This window comes from Anarrhichthys ocellatus, unplaced genomic scaffold (genome assembly GCF_004355925.1).
Source record: "Anarrhichthys ocellatus isolate YVR2014 unplaced genomic scaffold, GSC_Weel_1.0 scaffold1, whole genome shotgun sequence".
In the NCBI taxonomy this organism is placed as follows: Eukaryota; Metazoa; Chordata; class Actinopteri; order Perciformes; family Anarhichadidae; genus Anarrhichthys; species Anarrhichthys ocellatus.
Genome location: NW_022280031.1, coordinates 15,054,915 through 15,076,618, shown reverse-complemented (window position 1 = coordinate 15,076,618; position 21,704 = coordinate 15,054,915). Strand labels below are relative to the sequence as shown.

The window sequence follows — 21,704 nt, the reverse complement described above, 5'->3', positions numbered from 1 at the left end:
CATTTTATTCTATTATAACTTGTTTCCCCCTCGGAATTGACTGTGTTCGAACAGTGCTCTACAAATGAACTGCCTGGCATGGTTTCCATTGCTGGATACAATAGTTGAGATGAAATAGAGCACTTGAGGGTCACCGTTGGATACTTTGTTGTTGTCGTCCTGTGTGACTAAGTCGTCAGCGTCACTCTGCCGAGCTGTGATGAAGACAGATTTAGCTCAGAAGTGTTGATTGGCCGTGTCAGTCTTAAGAGGTGCCACTGCTCTGAAACACAGTGACTTTGACTGAGGCGACAGCACTACTTCGTCACTTCATGACAGTTATCTGAGGTCTTCGCACGCCGTCGTCATCATCATCTACGTATTGTTTCAATGTTGTGCAGCGTCAATGTAACGATCATCCAAATATTCAGCCATGACATTGGCAATCTTTTATATAACACTAAAGTTATGCTTTCTGTGGTCCAACACAACAAACTCTGTCCAGCAGTGGAAGGGTTGGTTCAGGTTTAGGTAGGGGGAGATGGCAAACACAAGTACTTTTAGTGGCCGTAGTTTGACGGTGAGGACTTGCCACAATGATTACATTGCAGCCCGTTTAGCGGCTGCTTGCTGCAGCCTTCTCCCTCGATACTGGACCAATTTAAAAAACTGTTGTCTCCATTAGTCACTTAGACTCAAAGAAATGGGAAAATAGGGTCCAGATTGAAAAATACCAAAGTAAGTCTTTAAATCTGATTTGTAAGAAAAACATACAAATGTGGTTGTTTGAAAAATGATACAGTGGATCTCTGTGTTCCAAAGAGTGACGACTATAAAACAGCGATTAAAAAGCAGACACTGTAATCTGCAAAGATTTAGAATCACAATGATATAAAACGGATAACATTAGCAAATGACATCCGTGAAGTTTGAACTTCCCCTCTGAGTAATTGATTATCAAATTTGTTGACGTAGAATCTTCTGTCAATTTTTAGGTTAACGTCTAAGCATATTGGGTGGATGTAGTTCTTGTATAATGACATTGAGACTCTGATAGGTCTTCTTCATGCATAGTATTGGATATAGTTTATAAAGTAAATGACCATTGTTGTAACTCGGAACAAACTGAGATCCCAGCGTGAGATGAAAAGTGGCCTGCACCACTGAAGTATATTTGTTCTCAGGAGTGCAGTGGACTCACAAATGCTTTCCTTGTTGAGAACACTGTGGGCTTGAAAGGATGCATTCAAAACTGTAGCCTTGAATCTAAAAAGGTGTGTGTGTGTGTGGGGGGGGGGAATAAAGATGCTGGGAATATAATAGGATGTCACACTGAATATGTCTGCACTAATCTTGACCACCTTTAGAATGTGTGAGCGTAAATTATCGCTTTTGTTTCTGGTACGGAAACAATTCACCGTAAAGTAAAAGGGCATTTTTGGAAAAAAAGGAAAGGCATTCATCGTCGCGTTAACGTTCACCTCGGTCTTTGTTCTGGTGTTTTTTTTTTGTTCCCACTTATGAGGTGCTGCTGGCGTGAGTGAGTCACAGAGTTTCTGAATGGCGGGCTGGGTTTATAAACCTCCGCCAGCCCTCAACGCAGGAGTTTGAAGGCCACTTGTCTCCGCGGTCTGTCACGTATGCACATGCAGCAAACTCCGACAGCCTCAGCATCCTCACTTTCCACCCTAGAGGGCACCGGAGCGCAGAGACAGCTCTTCATCATGAGGTCCTTCGTCCTACTGTTCTTCACCCTGCTGCTGGTGTCCCACGGATCTTCAGCAGTCATCACAGGGGTAAGTGGGAGGTAGGTGCCCGGGGGGGGGGCATCGGTTTGATGGGAATATGGAAGTGCTTGCCTGATGGACACTGCTCAATATCGTCTTTTGGTGTGAATGGCATTAATTCTTACCATCTAAATTGCAGTCATTTTTTGACACTTCACACATCTTAACACAAAAGAAACAGAACAAATAAGTATATTCAGTCCCACTGTCTTATTTATGCTTAGACCAAAGCCTCCATTGTAACATCCATCCTCTGATGAAAATATTGGCAAATCCTTCTTTGAAATATTGATTTAAGTATTTTAATTCTACTGTGCTTTTAAGGTTTAGCTTAGGACAAAATTGAAAATATATTGTATTGAAAATGAATCATACAATATAATATAGAAATATATTTATTTTGGAAAAGGCAAAAAATAATTTAAAAAAAAAGTCAAATTAAATGAATTTCAGAAATACCCCACATCTTTGCATTTTTGGTTTTCTAAAAGCATGAAGGGCTACTATGTAAATAAGTGCAGTCTATCTATCAGTTTATCCCCCCACCCCTACCCCCAAAAAATAAAAATACATATATGAATTTACCCAGTTATTTGAAAGATTTCCTTTTTCCAAAATCTATTTATATATTCCTATGAGCATAACTCGTGGCCATGACTTGCTCGTTAAACAGCCCATCCTGTCACAACATCCCTCTGGTCGCTGATGCGCGCTGAGAGAGGAACATGCAGCCATAAAACAGAAAGTGATTTTCATCCACGTTTGTCACATGAAATCACTTCTGTTCCTCTTCATTGTGTTCCCTTCATCTCATCCAGAGCGAGAACTGTCATTCAGCATCTCATCCAGACACTCAAGACAATAAACCACCACCGATCCTGAGGTGTTTTGTTGAGGTATGATATGACTAATGGTGTTATAACTCCACACCATTAGCATAATATTCTGTTTGGGTAACACCAGTTTGCATTGTGTGTGTTGCTCTTCTGCAGTTCTCACCCATCTAAAAGCTCCTAACCACACTACTGGCTTTTTCCTGTTAGTGTAATAATTAGCATGTTATTGTGTTTAATTATATAACATTACATACACTACATGTATGCATTATATCATTACATACATAATCACCAATTACATTTATCCTGCGATTAGCAACATTTAAACCAATTCATTGAATTTAAAGGACCAATGTGTAGGATTTAAGGGAACATATTGGCCGAAATAGAATATAATATTCATAACTTGGTTTTCATTGGCGTATCACCTGAAACTAAGAACGAAGAAGTGTTTTTGTTACCTTCACAGAGTTGCCATGTTGCACCGTCAAGTTTCTACAGTAGCCCAGAACGGACAAACCAAACACTGGCTCTAGAGAAGGCCCAATATGGAAGCGCGTAAACTTGCATTTTTTTCAAAAGCCATCAGGGGCCGACTCCTCTGGTTGCAAAAAGAAGTCAGATTGTATAGAAGTTATGAGAGAATGACTCTACTTCTCACTTGATTTATTACCTCAGTAAATATTGTTATGGGTTTATGGTCTCACTCGCTAGTTTCAAGTCTTCTTCAATACAGCATGATGTTCATTTAGTCAATTGTGGTCCAATTTAGAGCAACATAGACAATAGGCAGGGCATGCTTTAGGGCGTGGCTACCTTGTGACTGACAGGTGCTACCACGGCGTTGTCCGATCGGGGAGTTGTCCGTGTTTTCATCTTATAACTTTAACACTTTTACAGTGTGTTTTCAGTTAATGGAAGTTCATTGCAACCTTTTTGCAACTTCAAAATGTATTTTTCAGTGTTCGGTTTTCAGTCTCATTGTCTCTTCTGGTTGCAAAAAGCCAAGACGGCAACGGCCAAAAACCAAGATGGCCGACATTCAAAATGCTGAACTCGAGGCTTTCAAACGGCGGTCCACAAACCTACGTCCACTTCTTATGTACAGTCTATGGGCCTTTCGTGCTTTTACATCACCTGCACAGGTTCTCCAACACCCTTGAGAAGGGAGGGGTGAGCCGAGGGGTACCTCGGCTCACCCCTTAATAAGGCACCTTAATAAGGCATTTGCTATTATCTAGTGTCCAGCATTAATTAATAGCAGGACATTGTTATTACAGATTTAAATGTGCAGTGTGTAAGATTTGCCGACATATAGCAGTGATTATTCACTAAATAAAACATACTTATTAATATTCAATACATCGCCCTAAATGCTACACAATGTTCTTTTAAATGATGATGGCAAGTAACTTTATGTCCATTAAACCAATCAGTTTTTTTGATCTGCATAAGTCATTAATATGCTTCGTTGAATGACAGCATCTAAACTGTCTGTCTGTGTCTGTGTGTAGGCCTGTGAGAAGGACTCCCAGTGTGGAGGAAAGATGTGTTGTGCGGTGAGTTTGTGGATCCGCAGCCTGCGTATTTGCACACCCGCGGGACAGGAAGGAGACGACTGTCACCGTATGAGCCACAAGGTGAGATCATCGTCTGACAGATGTGCAGTGAAGTGACACCAATGGTTTATCCCCATACAGTGGTGTCATGGCAGTGATGCTTTCAAAGCACCTCACCAACTCTCATCAAGAGTCAAGAAAAGAAACATGTCTTAGAAGCAGTTAATGAGAATTATTTCAAGTCTCTGACATGTCTGCACCTTCCACTGCGTTCATTACGCCTGATGAAGATGAAATGAATCTCATACCAAAGGTGTCTCCTTTTCTGCTTCCAGATTCCTTTCAGTGGGAAAAGACTCCACCATACTTGCCCCTGCCTGCCCAACCTGTCGTGTATCACCATCGAGGAGGGAAGGTCCAAATGTCTCTCACCATACAAGTATCCAAACTACTACCTCTGAGGACCAACACTTACCTATCTGCCTTTAGAAGCCTGTTTGTTTGTTTGTATATATTTAGATATATATATATATATATATATATATATATAAATTTACTAATGCATAGTCATTTTTGGTGGCAGGTTAAATTAAACTGTTGGGGAATGATGACTTCTCCCTGTGTATAAGTCTCCTTTTTCAGTTATTTCAGTTACACACAGAGTGACTGAAAATCCAAAGAGCACGAATAATATATAACTTATTGATTAGATTGTATTCAATATATTATAATATATAAGTTATTAAATTTTTGCACTCAAAATACACATGGAAACAAGCCGTCTTCTTCATTTGTATTTGGTAAGAAGACTAAATGACGCATGCTGTCTCACAGGACTCTGCAGCAGCTGCCCTCTAGGGAAACATGAAGACAAACACACTTAACTTCAATGGTTACAACGTGACATGCTGAGTGATGGGCAAGTTACAGTTTCATTATCCACTCATAACCGAAACACACTTTCCGCAGTACTTTTTCATGCTTTCACTCACAACAAAGTAGATAAGGGAAAACTTTTGGTCAAAAGACGAGGGGAGACGAGAGTCTTTTATCCCGTTCACCTTGGCAGCAGGTCTTCATAACGGCAGGAAACGGTAGGACAGCTATGAAATGAATCACTGTCGGGATGTGATTCGGAGCATTTGTTCAAAGCTCAAAGCTATAATTAGATTTGTCCAATGTGTAACGCAGTGACTCACATCAATCTTGTTCCTTATGAAGTGGATGTTGGTCTTCTGTGGCACATAAAGGAATGCTGGTAACGTCAAATGACTGTTGAAATGAACCATCAACTGTCTTCAACCTAGAAAACGTTTATGATTTCATGATAATTTCACCCATAAAGAACTGAAACAATGAATCAATTAATCAATCATCTAACTGATAGATAATGATTCGGCTGTTTTGATAATCGATAACGTCGTTTTTTTCGCATAAACTTCGAACGAGTTTTGGGTCGAAACAGTTTCCTTCCCGTACAACCAGACTGCATCGTCAATTATGTTTGGCGGGAAACGTATTTCCCTTCCGGATTACATATGTTTTGTGCAAATACGTTTCTAATCAAAAGTCTGCGTGCTTGTGTGGGTCAAACAAACATGAGACTTTCATCCAGGACACCTCTGTTTGTGTCATCGATGACTTATTTTAAATTAGATATATTTAACTTAAATACGTAACAAACATACTTATTCTAAGTTAGACCCTGATTCTGTTTTGTTTTGCTTCAATTCACAACGTTGACTACGGTTTAAGAACTGCGACCCTAATTCGGGAGAAGATGCATTTTATTAAACCGTAATTGAGGATGCAGTTTAGTTAGTTTGCATGGGGACGTAATTTTTAGGGAGAAGGGGTTGGACTCGAGGCTACATTAGCTGCTACTAGCATAACACAAACAAATCTTCAACTGCATTGTTGGCAGTTAGAGTTGCACTGTGGTTAATGTAGGCGCCAACTTTTAACAACAAGCTGCTTTTAAAAAGCTCCATTTCCAACTGTCCAAATTGTATGTAAGGACAACCCAGTGAGGAGTACCGAGGTCAGCGTAGTTGCTCGGTGTTTAGAACAACTGAAAAGGTCACTAAAAGAGCCAGCAGTAAAAGCCCAGCGAACAGTCACATTTCCCCATGCATCACAGCGGAGCACGCGTGCCCCGAGGGCGACACCATGTGCCAAAAATACCCGATCTGCATTTGCATTGCACGAGAGCACGTGCAGGTGAGGAGCTTCCTGCAGCTGAGGAGCCACAGCAATTACACCACGAGACCTCAGCACGCCGGTAGCAGAGCACAGCCATCTGTCAGGAACAAGCGGGCGTGTTGTGATGCTAATGGTTATGGATGCACTGAGGGCAGGCGGCGTGTTGAGGAGCTTCGGCATCGGACGGAAGATCGGAGCGCTCGGGAACACCTTGCTAAATCACAGTGATTAGGGTGTGTACCCAGAGAACTGCTCAGCCTTTAAAAGCCGTGGTTCGGTGTAATCGAGGCCGGCGTTGATGACTGCAACAGCAATTAGCTGAATCAATTGCCGGCTGCTGGCTTAAGGAGGGAGGAGGGGATTGGGGGGTTTGAGGGAAGTTTGATTAAAAAGCAGGTGCCATGCAAAAGGCCTATTGAAACAAATCTAATGAACCGTTTAATAAGTGCTGTAATGACATGGAAAAATCCAACCTCTAACCTTTTAACTAAGCCATACACGCAGTTTGTATTGTATTTCTTTTCACAGACTGTTTGGTAGCCACACATCAAAGACCAGCTATACTAATGTCAGGTATTCATATTTGATATACAGTTAACTGTTCGTTTATATTTTATTTCCCAACATGATGGACTAAATGCTGAAAGCCTTCTCCACACTGCCAAGAATTTAAATATATTGAGTCTAAAAATACTGGAATTAGCCTAAAATATACCAACCACAAGCACATTTTTAATCGTTGAATCTAACGCCATGCTGGTTTTTAAAGAGGCCGTCTACATTTTACACGTGAAGTTGAGTTTACTTTTCACAAGTAGGTCAGTCTTTGAAAACAGATGATTAATGTCTAATGATAAACCCCCAAGGCTTAAAAAGTCTACAAGTGAGAATTACCAACTGGAAGTTGGGGATTTGAAAGACGTGGGCATTTGGACGCTGTCCAGTTGCTTTGTGGGAAATGTAGGATTTGGAGCTTGACCCATTCTTAAGAATAAAAATCAAGATAATTCTGCTTCCGCTGCTTCAATTCTGATCATTCTTCTTTTAATCTGTCTCTTGTGAGTCCACAAACTTTATGGAAGTGCAACTTTAAATTGCTGGAGCGCCCTTTAAAAAAAACCCAGTCCAAGAGTAAATACCAAAGACATGAGAAAATCCACAATAGAAACACTAAAATACCAAGGTCTGTATTGATTTTTTTTTTCAAGTACAGGGTGCAACTCTCTCCTTTTCTCAACTGAAAAATCTTTAAACATGTCTATCACCCTCTCTCCATTTACAAACCAATGCAACAAGCTAACACGGGGGGCTGCCAGGAAACAGGAAACATAAGGCAGGATGAGTGCTGCATGGTGAGCACGCTATCAGGGCCAGAACCAGATCAGGTACAGACATCTTGTTAAAAACAGATTATAGAACCCAAACAACTTATCATCCATTTCTCATTTATTTGCTAAGAAATACAAACAATGCTTTCTAAAGCACCAAATTGTTAAACATTATCATGTCCACATCTGTAGAAAAAGAACAAAAATAACCCGTTCCTCAACGCAACTGACCCATGAAGAAGATTACGAATTTGCAAAACACCTTTTGAAGTGAGTTTCGACACCTTTTCAACACAAAGACTCCCGCTGGATTATGAAATATACAACATATCTGGTTAAAAAAATGAAAAAAGAGGAAGGAGAGAGGCTTTACAGTATTTACAAATGTCACGCTATCCTCATTAAAAATATACTGAGATCTGCGTCTCATTTGTGGTATCCAAACGACTCGAGGCGTCACAGACAGCGGTTGAGAAACTGACTCTGATCAGCTGATAAAATAGTTTCAATGGTTCAGTCATACAACCTCCAATGGGTGCGCTGGGATAGAATTTTAAAATATACAAACAGATAGCCAAAGTGACATTCATGTACAATATTGTAGCCAACAATAAAAAGGTGATAAGATGTAGAAATATCTTAGCATACGGGCTATAAGCTATTATTTGAATTAATACAGTACAGAAGCGTAAATTAAAAGGTGGCAAAGGGGATTGTTTTCTAAAATAGCTTTAGTTGTTCTGATTAGGATGATGAAATAAAGCATTCATTTACATAATATTCAAGTTTATGTCAGCACAAAATAGCGGGTAAAATCTTAGCCACAAAAAAAAAGTGGATAAATTAAACTGAAGTGGGTTCACCCTCCACAACATCCCCGTGTACGTGTGCAAACACATTTTGGGGACCAGTCTGTGCATTCTGAAACAAGATGTAATGTGTCTTTGGCAGTATGTTGTTGTTGTTGTTGTTTTTGGGGGGGGGGGGGGGGGGTCAGATAACACAGTATGGCTCCATGGGAGTCTGTGTCCCCAGGCAGCTGGGGAAACAGGCTCTGAGGCGCATCCGGAGCTCCTTGTTGAACAGGAAGCTGATGATGGGGTTCGCCCCCGCCTGGGCGAAGCTCATCCAGACCGCAGCGCTCAGGTAGAGCTGCGGCAACGGAGCTCCCCGCACAAATATTCTCAGGTAGCAGGCGCTTATGTACGGAGCCCACAGGACGAGGAATGTCAGCGTGATCATGTAGTACATCTTCCCGATGCGCTTCTCCATCTTGAACTCGTCCAGCACCAGCAGCCTCCTGTTGCCGAGGTGCGACGCCTGCCTGATGCCCACCAGCGTGGGCGGGGTGGGCCCGCGGCCGAAGCCGGCGATCCAGTTGGCGGCGGCCTGCCCGGTGGCTCCGGGCCCGTGGAAGGTCCAGTTCTGGCTGATGGCCGGGACCAGCTGAGTCGGCTTCATCTTGCGGTGGTCGTAGACGAAGCACAGCATCTTGACGTACACCACGTGGGTCGTCCCCACGATCACCGCCAGCATCAGCATGAAGCCCAGCGTGTCGTTCGCCTTCACGTAGCGGTGCTCGAAGGTGCACTGCTCCTCCTCGCGGATGAACTTGTAGGTGCCCACGTCGAACACCGGCGGGAAAGCCATGGCCACGGAGAGGGTCCACACCATGCAGATCACCGCCGCGCACGTGCACAGGTTCATCCGCTTGTAGTAAAACCGGTGGTGGGCAATCGCCATGTACCGGGTGACGCTGACGCAGAAGAGCAGGAAGGCGACGTGGAAGCAGAAGAGCACCGACAGGAAGGCGACGATCTTGCAGCAGAGCGCGCTGTACGGCCAGGCGGAGCCGCCGCCGCCGCCGATCGCCGCCATCACGAAGGGGAAGCAGACCGCGGAGCGCACCACGTCCGCCAGGCACAGGTCCAAGAGGAAGTAGTAGGGAGCCTTGCGCAGCGAGCTGTCCTTCAGCAGCAGCAGCGACAGCGACGCGTTGCCCAGCAGGCTGACGCCCGTGATCAGACCCAGGGAGGCGAGCTTGACCGCAGAGGCCGCGGACGCGTAGTTGTGCGCGGACGGGCTGCTCTCCCCGAACGCGCTTGTGTTTGCCATCTGTGCAGCCGAGGCGGCGCGTATCCCCACATCAATTCATCGACGAGCGGTACAAAGCCAAAAAAAACTAAATCAACACGATCCGCAAAACCCTCTTTAACAGAAAACAAAACAAAACCACCACCCTCAGGAATAAATTCCACTCAGAAGCATCCGTTCAACATCGGATCACATCCATCCCGGTGTGCGCTGCGATCCCCGCCGACAACAAACAAAATAAAAGCATCTGTTTCTTTTTTTCTCTTCTTGTCCTTCATCTCACAAGTGTCCGGCACAAAACGCGTCCCTGTCTGTTATTCCAGCTCCTGCTGAATAGACGCGGTCTGGTTGAGCTTTGTACACCATCTCGTTAGGCAGCCGTTCGACAGACAAGCGGCTCACAAAACACATCTCAATTATCAACCGATGGCGGAGGTCTCCCGTTCGTCTTTAGGAATCAAAAAAAAAAAGAAAAGGAAGCAGACAGTGCTGTGTGCGCGAGCATGGCGCAATTACGCAGCCACCGCCTCACCAGCGGCCGCTAAATGTCAATACAGAGCCTTAAAGAAGGCGAACATGTTGGAAAAAGCCGAGCGGAGGTCGGAGACCCGTGGAGGAGGGAGCGCCGGTGTGGGTCCATCGGTGGATCTCACGCAGCAGCGTCTATCCTCTATGCGACGCACGTCCGCTTGCGTGTAGTGTGAGTGAGCAGGCCTGGGATCAGTCAGTCAGTCTTATCTGACGGTGCGTGTCTATTACAATCTACACGGTGCACAGATACAGATGTTCACAGACCGACATTGCACAATGCTTGATGGGCAAATAACTGATCATATATTTTATTTGATTTCACTTTATTTTACTTTTCTTTAATGTATTTTATTTTATTTATTTAGTATTTATTTTACATTATTTTATTTTACTTTATTTAAAGACATGGGTCATAGGTCATACTGTAACTAACCCATGTCATTGTCTTCTGGCTTTTTTTTTATGAGGACATAGAAGAATAAGATTGCACTCTGAAATTAACCAACCAAAACAATATTCATCAATTCATATAGCCAATACTATTCAGAGCTAACTACTCTCTCTCTCTCCTTGTTGTTTGGAATGTATAAGATACACCGAACGTTTGACAATCAATAATTAAAAGGTGAATCACCCATTTCTAAAAGGTAAAGAGGTTTATAGTGCTTACAGTGTGGGTTCATGTATAAGGTTAAAACGGAGTGTTTAGATAATCTAGAATATGTTGATGTGTCAACAATATAGAATCTGTCTCTCAGCAGAACGTGTGTACTTTGAACCACAGCTCATGTGATGAGGCTTCACCTGCTGCTGCCGGTGGTTTACCAGCGCCCCCTGCTGCCGGCTCCGAGGAGCATCACGAGCACGTGAGGAATCAGTCATGTTGGCACCTCAACGCTGTCGTCGGCCTTGTTCACGACTGACCCAGAGCCCACACTGGTCACGCCACGCTCAGCCCACAGTCTGATGTTTTGTAACACTTTATATTCCAACCATGGCCTGGTTTTCATATAAGGACCCTGTGATCAGAGGAATAATAAAAGAATCCCAGTAACACCACAGCTCACGGTTCAGGCTGGTTAGGTGGAGCATCAAGGTCAGACACATATGTTATAATAATAATAACTTTATTTATATAGCACCTTTTAAAAAGAGAGTTTACAAAGTGCTGTGACAGACAAAGCAGCAAAAGCAAGGCAATACTAACAACAACAACGGAAAGCTCAACAGTGAAGAAAAAACAGTACAATAGATGACACGGAAAAAACAAAACAATCAATGCAATAAAAAAATAAAAATAAAGCGACGACATCACATAAAAGCCAGTCTGTAAAAATTGATTCTGAGAGTCTTATCTTCTCAGGCAGGTCGTTCCAAAGCCGAGGGGCCCTGATGGCAAAAGCACGGTAACCTTTAGTTTTCAGCCTCGACTTTGGAACAGCCAGAAGGGCCCAACATGAGGATCCAAGGCTGCGAGCATGGGTCATAAGGGGTCAACTTTTCCTCTTATGTAAATCAATTCTAAAACAAAACAGGGAGCCAATGAGGAGAAGCCAGGACTGGGGTGATGTTGTTTGTTAAAACCAGTGAGAGGCCGAGCTGCTGTGTTCTGAACTAGTTGGAGGCGAGAGAGTGACTTCATGAGGGTCTTATGGTGTTGCAGTGTTGATGGTTAAAAGTGGCAATGATAAGTGAATTGTTCTACTTTGTAAGAAATGGTTTTGTTTGGGGTATTAGATTAGAGGTGGTCTAAAGTCTTATAGTGGGTTTGGGGCAGGTACGTTCACAGTGTGGATCTAGCCAGATGTTTAATTTAGATCGCTGGAGCTTTGAAACCTCACATTTCACTTGTTCGAGTGCTAAAATGCCCAAAGAACCAAAGTCTTGTTGGAGCTTGCAAAGCAGCCTACTTCCACCAAAGTGCCCCTGAAAGAGGCAACAAGGGGCTGGAGACCGAAGATAGTGTAATAGGACGAGGCCTCACTCAGTAAATAAATAAAGACAAAAAACATGCACTCTTCCTCGTCTGCACAAGAGGGGATCACTCTTTCCTGTTTTTCAGACAAAAGAAGCTTTCTTAGTCCTCAGACTATATCTACGTTCTGGTCCTCTCTCTCTTCATTCTTTCAGGAGCAGAAAGAGACGTTGTGGTTGCAGTTCAATCTTGAAATAACATCAGGAAAAATGGTGAAAACAATGATGCTTTAACTCACAATCACGAGTAGAACGACAAGTATAACAGTAACAAAGTGTAACCCGACTGATCGTGGATTTTTGAAGCCAACGCCAGTATTCATATTATATGATGACACTTTACAGGTGAAACATGAATTCGCCCGTGCTCTCTGAGTGACGTGCTTTTCTTATTACTTATACATCAACCAACTTATGCCGAATGTTGTTCATATCATGCCATTGCCAAGCTATATTTTTAAGACAACAGCTAATGTACACTTCAAAGATTATTTTCTCACATTTCAAGCAAACGTCAAACATTTATGTGATCATTCGTACAGCTGGATGTCATTTTTATGGTTCTAAACGTTCTGTGTTTTACTGATATTATATTTTTTATCCTTCATATAATAAAAAACATTATTTCCTCTCTAAAGGCAGAAGTTCTATACACTTCTAGCAGCTCGGATGACATCTTCAGTATTGACTTTATCTCCAAATTCAATCTCCCTGTACAGAGTTAAAGTGTGGTTGGTATTTTTGCTAGCCAGGTGCATGACAGTGCAAAGAACCAGTGGTGACATACATGCGTAAAGTAACCTTCATTTTAAAGCCATTACAGTTGCAAAGTACAAGTATATATACATTTTAAAATATGTTAGCCCCTTTATGCTGCTCTCAGTTTAACAATATTTAGCCAGATTTGTGTAGGACCTCTTATCCCTGTTTAGTTTCATGACGGAGAGATATAGTGGGGACATTTGTGATTCAGGTCAGATACCCGAAAAACCAGACCGAGTGAGATCTCACTCTTTTCTTTTCTCCTGCTCTCTGGGTTGGACCAACTGCGACGTTTCTGCCCAGTGACGCAGAGACGTCACCAGTCGGTAGGCGGAAAAGCGGCAGTTTATGTGTGTCTCGGTATTTGGAGGGGGAAAAAAACAGCCAGACCGGGTGCCTTTATTTTTTTTATTTAGTAGATTCATACAGCAGGTTAGCTTTCTGTCTGCCTGTAATGGCGGTTCCCGCGGGTCACACGGATCTCCTGAGCGGACAGACGGTTGCTGACGACATTGACATCGACGAAAAAGAGTTGGAAAACATCACAAAGAAGGACCGAGAAGACGAGGCGACGACGCTGCCTCTGCATTCACCTTGGACATTTTGGCTGGACAGGTATTAATACTATCTTTTTTCTGGTCTCGCGCGTTGTCCGTTAGTTTGTAGCCCCGCCCCCACCTTGGGACGAGCAGGAATGATGGAGGAAAAGAAAATAGAAGTCGAGGCCACACAGCTTTCCTTAGGCCTCCAGGAGCAAATGTAGCACGGTGGACACGTTCACCGTGTTATTTATTTGGTATTCAAGTTACTTTAGCTTTGTTTCCCATTAGGGAAAAGAATACAGGCTTCATCTTTTTTAATAAGCCAAATAAATTAGGCCAGTTTGGACCAACTGTTGTATCCTTGCTACGGACGTGTCCTACCAAAATAAGAGTCCTTGGTGCAGAGTGTCTCTATAACTCACTTGTCTCCTGTTACCTTCTGTTTTATGAGGTCACAAGGTCTCGTTTTCTCCTCTTTTGTTGACTCAGCGTATTGACGTGAAAGGAGGAAATATTAATGAATAAACTCCTTTCAAAGGTTCCAGACCTCATTGAGACTGGAAACCATTCCAGTCAAAGCACTTTTAGCAGTTAATCCTCAACAATTTTGACATTATTGAAAACTATTAGTTGTTTTATAAAGTATATGAAGTATTGTCTGTTCCCAGCTTCTCAAGTGAGACAACTTGTTGCTATTCTGTGTTTTTTTAATATGATTTTTGGGATGTCGGTCTGACAAAAAGATGTCATTTGAACATGTCACAATGGGCTCTTCCCCATTTTAGCAATTAAACCGTAAAAAGGGACCAAAATGTCGACACATTATAATCAATAAAGTAACTGATATGTCAGTTGCAGCCCTTATTAAGACAGCCTGGTGTCTGTAGAGTTTAGGTGCATTTGGCGCTGCTGTTGTGGCTATTAAACCCAAAACTATATTGGAATAGGAGTTAAGACTCTGTAAATGTTGTCGCTGGTTTAATAACCGCTGAGAGCAGCCCTGTCGGCTTGTTTCTTTCCCTTTATTCCATCGCTGCCTCGTTACTGTGGGCTGAAACGGTCCCCTCTTGTTCTTCCAGGTCGTTACCAGGCACGACCGCTGCAGAATGTGAATCCAGTCTGAAGAAGATCTACACCGTGCAAAGTGTTCAGGTGAGACTCGAAGAAGAGCTTCGTCATCTTGAGAGGAAAAGAGATCAAGTGCACGACTTGGCTAGGAGTCAAGTGGGCTTCCTTGATTCAAAAGGAATGAGCTGTTGACGTGCACTTAAAGCTCCAGTAGGCACAAGTGGTGGTGGTGTTATGAAACCATAATATCCTGAAACATGAACAGGTAGTGCAGGGTTTATTGACACCATGTTACATCAGCTTCACTCATCGAGGTGGCTCTTTTTGGACTTCATTCGTTTTTTCAGTCTTATAGTATTCATCTGTTATCGGGGTGTCAAACTCATTTAGCTGGACAACAATAATCAATGCATAATAACCTGTAAATAACAGCAACTCCAAATGGGTGGAAAAGCATCTGAAGCAGCGTTTTATATGAAGTATATAATAATAATTTAACTTGCTCCTGAGGTGCTTCAATGTCTGGCTTATAGGAGGTAAAGCGCTGCATTTTATTCAACAACTGGAATCGATTTCTTCTCTGCAATCTGATCCGTCGTGTCACAGAACAGCAACTTTTGACTCGGGAGCGTTACGAAAGGAAAGAAACTCTCGTCAACATGTTTTTGTTTTTCTGTTTCCAGATGTTCTGGAGTGTTTACAACAACATCCCTCCAGCCACAGCCCTGCCTCTGAGATGTAGCTATCACTTAATGCGTGGAGAACGGAGGCCACTGTGGTGAGTCTACCATTATTATTATTATTATTATTATTATTATTATTATTATTATTATTATTATTATTATTATTGTTATTATTATAGTTCATATCATGATTATGTTCCTTTACACCAGCATGAACACAGGGCATAATGTAATGATTATAACAGAACAAGCATTACACTTTAATGTAAAATATATTTAAGTGTGCCATAAAAGCTTGAATTATTACACTGTTCTATTTTGGAATCGTTATGTCATTATTATTATTATTATTATGAGGCCATCAGTTGGACAGGTTACATGATAATTGGTAGGATATATTATGTTAAAATGTTCCCTTTTTGTCACATTAACAGGTTCTGATTTGACAATTTTGCATTCTGATAACTTTTTACATTATCCAACATTTATCTCTACATCTCTCCAACTAATTTAAAGTCACATATGTATTTAATGGAAAACTTGTGACTTGCTTGTAACAGAATAGTAGATATCAATTAAAAAGACATGTATTTTCTGCCAACAGGGAAGAAGAAAGCAACGCAAAAGGAGGAGTATGGAAGATGAAAATACCAAAAGAAAGCACTGTAGGTGTTGTGCGCCGTTTAGCTGCTTTTCACATAATAATAGATGAATTGTGTAAATTATTAATTAGCTCCTCTGTCTTCTTCTTGCTTCAGTCTGCAGTTTGGAAAGAGTTGTTACTTGCTACTATTGGGGAGCAGTTTGCAGATTACTGTGCCTCAGGTGAGCGACTATAAGTCCATTCTTGATACTTTATGGCTTTGTTTTCAGAATGAGAAGAAATATGCTTTTGCATTTGAGTATTTATTCGCTGTTTATTCTTTTTATTTCCCAGACGACGAGGTCGTTGGTGTCAGTGTTAGCGTTCGGGATCGAGAAGATGTCATACAAGTCTGGAACAACAACGCATCGCTTGCCGGCGAAGCAAGTATCTTGGGCAAAGTCTACGAGCTCCTCCCGCACATAACTTTTAAAGCTGTTTTTTATAAGTGTAAGTATTCCCTTTCTATCCACTTACATTGTGTTGTACGTTTTGGGTTTATAAATGGAAATCAGTGATGTTGGTAGGTAGGCGTCCGGCATTAAAATCTAAACAGGATGCTGTAAACTCACTATCTGCTCCATGTTAGATAACGCTACATTACAAACAACACATTGTAACAAACAAAGAAACCTCGCGGTCAAAACAATACACAGACCAGTCACCATTATCTTACCGTCCGAGCATCTGTAATGTGCAGACACGATCCTGGTTCTTTGTCTAAATCCTGACTGGAGAGACTCTGTGCTCTTGCTGCAACAAAACGTCTCCCCAAATGCACAGATTTAATTTCAACAGTCAAAGCTACAATCTTGGTATTCGGTATAAAATATTTTTACCCGCAGTCGCTTTTTTCATACCGTCTGCGCCTAGATCTCTCACATGACTGAAAGAATAACGTAATAAGCATAAGTATATTTCTCAAAATCTTTAACTATCATATTAATACACTTTTGATACACTATATCGTATATTTTATACCATAATAATTATGACCATATAACATTGAACACGAGTTTAACTTTACAAATTGTCAATAGACACATTTAATCCAACTCAAATGGTCACATTTAATTCAACTCAAATGATTACATTTAATGATTACATTTAATTCAACTCAAATAATTATATTTAATGATTACATTTAATTCAACTCAAATAATTATATTTAATGATTACATTTAATTCAACTCAAATAATTATATTTAATTCAACTCAAATTATGACATTTAATTCAACTCAAATTATCACATTTATTTCAACTCAAATGTTTACATTTAATTCAACTCAAATTATTACATTTAATTCAACTCAAACGATCACCTGTGGGTCCGGGGGACTCGCTACATGTCAACATCACTGTGAAGCTTAATCTTTACAGATACCATGTGTCAGAAACTATCACAAGTCAAGTCAGCCTGTGGAACAAGAAAGTATACATTTCTTCTGCCGATTGAACTGTACACATTTCAACGACGTAGTTCCAACCAGAGAGTTTTTAAACTATCTCGGGAATGGGTTTATACGCTTTTTAAATTTATATAAAATAACCATTTGTTTGCCTAACATAAGGGTTTGTACTCACCATGAATCACTTTGCTGTTTTCAGCTCACATGGACCATCATGCCTTTGAAGGAGGACGCTCAAGACATTAAATCACCGTAAAGCACTTTTAATTTCTTTTATTATTTTAACCTGAACTCTGTACCCGCCTTGACGTGAAGGCGCTGTCCACAACCTAATCATGGATATGGTTTTTGCATTTATAACTTTTAATGACCGATGCCTTGTTTCATTTTGACGCGGCTCCTTAAGCTCCGAACTACAGAGAGCGTATATGTATCCAGCAAAAACAAATCCCATCCGAACTGCACCGTCCACACTTTATTGCTGGTATGGAGGTAAATTAGTGTGTTTTAACTGTTTGTAAGATATCTCGACTCATATCGGGTTTTAATTTTCTGCCGTTTAAGGAAGTTTGTATCCTGACGGGGTTTTTAACTCAGCTGGAGTTTGTCCTCTTCTGAGGACGGCGCGAATGTCCCGTTTCTTGAGACTTACATCAGCCGTACCATCAAATTGGTATCAGGGGTAACACTTGGAACTATTGCACACGACTACCGATTCCAATCACAGTGTCCCTGCGTTGTAAAGCCGTCGTAGGGCATCAGGACATACGCCAGCGCAGACGTGGCCCTCAGCTGCAGTAAGAGAGGAAGAGCCGTCCTGAAAGGTGCCTCTTTGAATGTTCTCTGCCGCGCCGCATTTGACGTTTCCTTTCGTGTTGAAAAGTAGACCCTCTGCTCCCCTGAGCGGGGGTCACGGATTGTTTAGTGTATTACTCTGAAGAGATACTGCACATTTTTTGAGCTCTGCAGTACTTGTCCGTACATGTTTCACCCTACCGATATATAACTGGACTGTTTCTTTCTTATAACACACAGAGAAAAAGAAGGCAGCGTTGTTTCCTTTAAAGGAAGCTGCGTGAGGCCTCATCACCAGCATGATGTGTGGATAGAATATGTTGAATTTTATTGTTAAGAAAAAGTTCTAGTAGTCATTGAGTCGATTTCATCTGCTGCTTCAAGGACAACAAGACACTTTAAACCAGAAGTTACACTGACTTCACCTATTTGAGAATGTCCATAATGATAAATAGCATCATTATTAATAGAGAATATTTTTCTATCAGCTCGCTTTATGACAGCAAATCACCCCGACCAGGTTTCCTTCACTAACAGTCATACTATTGTAGTGTAGGCTCCAGGTATTATCATGTCACACCACTTTAATTGTTCAACTTTGAACTGGTTGATTCGTGATAAGAGACGATATTTCCATTGTAAACATGATTTTTGCAGTGACACAGACAAAGTGAATAAAATGGAAATTAAAATAAAATTATTGTCATGCGTGTTTGTTTGTTTTTCACAGTACAATACCCACTACTGGTATGTCTCTGGTAAATATTTTTTTAAAGTAATGTAAAGGTCAGGAGAAGCAGTGAGTGAGCATTTTTTGGGCGTGTTTTAGAATTTTACCGTTAAAGGAACAGTGTGTTGTCTTTAGTTTATAATCACCTGAGAATATGAGTGGTTGTGTTTTTGTTACCTTTTAGAATGAGTCATTTATACCTCCATACAGAGCAGGACATCTTCACGGAGCTTCTGTTTCTACAGTAGCCCAGAAGGGACAAACCAAACACCGGCTTTACGTCGGGCCGGTCGTGTTTTGGCACTCGGGAGAAGTTTCTGTCAGTTGTAATTTGCAAATTCACCACTAGACGCCACCAGATCTTACACATCTATTGGACCTTTTTACACTAGATTATTAATTTGCCCCACTTTGTCAATAAGCCTCTTTTGCTGCCGCAGATGTTTTGACTCTTCATAGTAGGAAAAGTACTAATAGCATCAACAACAAACCAGTGAATAGTTGTAAGTGATCACAATCAACTACAGAATATTTAATAATATCCCATGTATGTAATAATAGAATATATAATCATGATTAATTAATGATGAACTTTCCTTCTTCTGTGGATAGGATACATTTTCTTTGTGGAGCTCTTAGAAAGGATTCAATTTGATTTCAAAAAGTGTGCAGCTTTCTTAAATTTAAACCGTTCTGTTATTGTGCACCGTGAACTCTGTAAGCCGGAGCCAAAGCACAGAGAATTAGTTCTTTTGATCTCTCAACATGTCAGAAATACACAAGATTTGATGTGAACGTCTCCTCTTCATGGAGTCCATTACACGGACAGCCTGCTCAAGCTTTAGAGTGCGTGTGTGTCCCCTGTGGTTATGAAATGCATTCAGGAGGCTGGTCAGTAATTTAGAAAAAGCAGCGCAGAGTGCATCTACCTCCACTCTGTGCTGACCATGCCCACGCTGAGCTGCACTTTCACAGCCAATTGAAACGGGACCAGCACACTTACCGCCCCACAAACGGGACTGTGTCCACACTCCAAACATGGCGAGGCTTCACAGGCCGGTGGTTTGTGTGGTTCACAAACGAGCACAGCTGACCCGGCCAGCATGCAGCTGCAAAGAAAAGCCTCTTTGGTCTTTGGGGCAAACCGCTCCTGTTCTTCTGTAATTCACACACATTGTTGCATTTCAAAAAGCAGCTCCTCGGTTTGATTTATGCTCGCGTGAAAACTTGAAGAATGTTCTAAAAACGCCCAAAGAGAGGTTTGTTACCTACATTGTTATAAAATCAGGTATGTGTTGTGGTTTTAAACTACACACCTCAGATACTTAAAACGAGCGAGCTGAAGCTTGATGTTCAGCTCTTATTGTGGTAACTGTGACACATCACATCACTGCGTAAAATGATATACTTCAAGTTACTATAAACATACTTCAGCACTTCATTTCAGTGACACTTACCTCCTTTCTTCTTCTTAATCTACTTTCTCGCCCTTTAAACTGCAGTAAAATGAACCTCATGTATAATAATGATAAAGCACGTAGTTGTGCAAATTAAAAACACATTATTATGCACAATATCAATGTATTAATACCATGAACTATGACTATGTAAGACTGCTCATATACTATGATGTATTTACATGCAGTCGCACTGCGATGTGTAGTTGTGTCACACAAGGCAGGAGCCATGGAGTGAACACTAACACGGGATGAACTTTCATTTATTTTGTCTTCTAGTCTATTCTATTACATTGCTCTTTTTTTGTTTATTGTCTCATTGTGTGCTGAGATAATGGATTAATAAAGTACAACCTGAATGTATAGAAACAGAAATCTATGCATTATTTGATATTTTGATATTTGTTCCCATGAGACAAACCCAATGCATCAGGAAAAGCAAATTGATTGAATGTATTTTTAAATGAAATAAGAATAAATCATGATTTTTATTTCTAATGGCTGCATTAAAGCAACTGAGCCTGTTTTGTAACTCACCCCTACGTACTGATGAACATTTGCATTTTGCGTTATTACCAGAATATATTAATGGCTTTACACTTACTGAGCTATTTTTAAAAATGTCCACGTTGTCCACCTCTACGGACAGATGTGTAAGTCTGTGAAAAAAAACATTTAGGGATGATCTGTTGTGAAGTAATACACTTACATATACAATACAATGTATTTGTGATTTAATGATATGTGCCTTAAAAGGGTTCAAGTGAAGAAAGAAAAAATGTGTTTACAGTACCACAAATTAAATACATTATTATCATAAATAAAAACTATTTTTTTTGTTATCTATTCTTGTTTGATGACTGTAAATTTTAAAAAATGCCACATCAACCCCACAATTGCAGAATGGAGCACAACAAGGTATCATCTCCTTCCTTCAGTCACTTGCTAGTCATTTACTGATCATTATCTGTACAGCCCCCCCCCCCCCCCCCCCCCCCCCCCTTTCATTACATGCTGAATGCTGCTGCCCCCCAGCAACAAGGGTGAGAAACACCGTATGAAAGCCATCCTTCCCCCTCCTTGGAAATCAAGAGGAGCTCCTATTCATTTGCTTAATTACCTAATTAACAGAAAGCTAATTACTTTGTTGTGTGTGTGTGTGTGTGTGTGTGTGTGTGTGTGTGTGTGTGTGGAGAGGCTGTTACGTAACTGATAGTGATCCTCAATTAATTTGTAACTACACTCCATCCAGTCGGGGCCCTTTAATCCACACGACGCATCACCGGCGCGACTCCAAACAAAAACGCTCTAATACATTCAGAAC

General features: G+C 41.3%; 3 protein-coding genes across 3 annotated transcripts; 2 read left to right on the top strand and 1 right to left on the bottom strand.

Annotated features, from left to right (window-relative positions):
- Window positions 1–1,693: 1,693 nt before the first annotated feature.
- Window positions 1,694–4,622, top strand: prok2 (prokineticin 2). The gene is made up of 4 exons (XM_031859196.1): window positions 1,694–1,775; window positions 2,585–2,662; window positions 4,117–4,242; window positions 4,497–4,622. Exons 1-4 carry the CDS (start codon window positions 1,704–1,706, stop codon window positions 4,620–4,622), a joined length of 402 nt encoding a protein of 133 aa, XP_031715056.1. The 5' UTR covers window positions 1,694–1,703.
- A 4,043-nt stretch (window positions 4,623–8,665) lies between these two features.
- Window positions 8,666–10,463, bottom strand: gpr27 (G protein-coupled receptor 27). The gene has a single exon (XM_031849851.1). It carries the CDS (start codon window positions 9,804–9,806, stop codon window positions 8,685–8,687), a length of 1,122 nt encoding a protein of 373 aa, XP_031705711.1. The 5' UTR covers window positions 9,807–10,463; the 3' UTR covers window positions 8,666–8,684.
- Window positions 10,464–13,364: 2,901 nt separating this feature from the next.
- Window positions 13,365–18,890, top strand: LOC116388140 (eukaryotic translation initiation factor 4E type 3-like). Its single transcript, XM_031855782.1, has 7 exons — window positions 13,365–13,667; window positions 14,674–14,746; window positions 15,346–15,440; window positions 15,950–16,010; window positions 16,104–16,170; window positions 16,283–16,438; window positions 17,598–18,890. Exons 1-7 carry the CDS (start codon window positions 13,507–13,509, stop codon window positions 17,642–17,644), a joined length of 660 nt encoding a protein of 219 aa, XP_031711642.1. The 5' UTR covers window positions 13,365–13,506; the 3' UTR covers window positions 17,645–18,890.
- The last annotated feature ends 2,814 nt before the right edge of the window (window positions 18,891–21,704 follow it).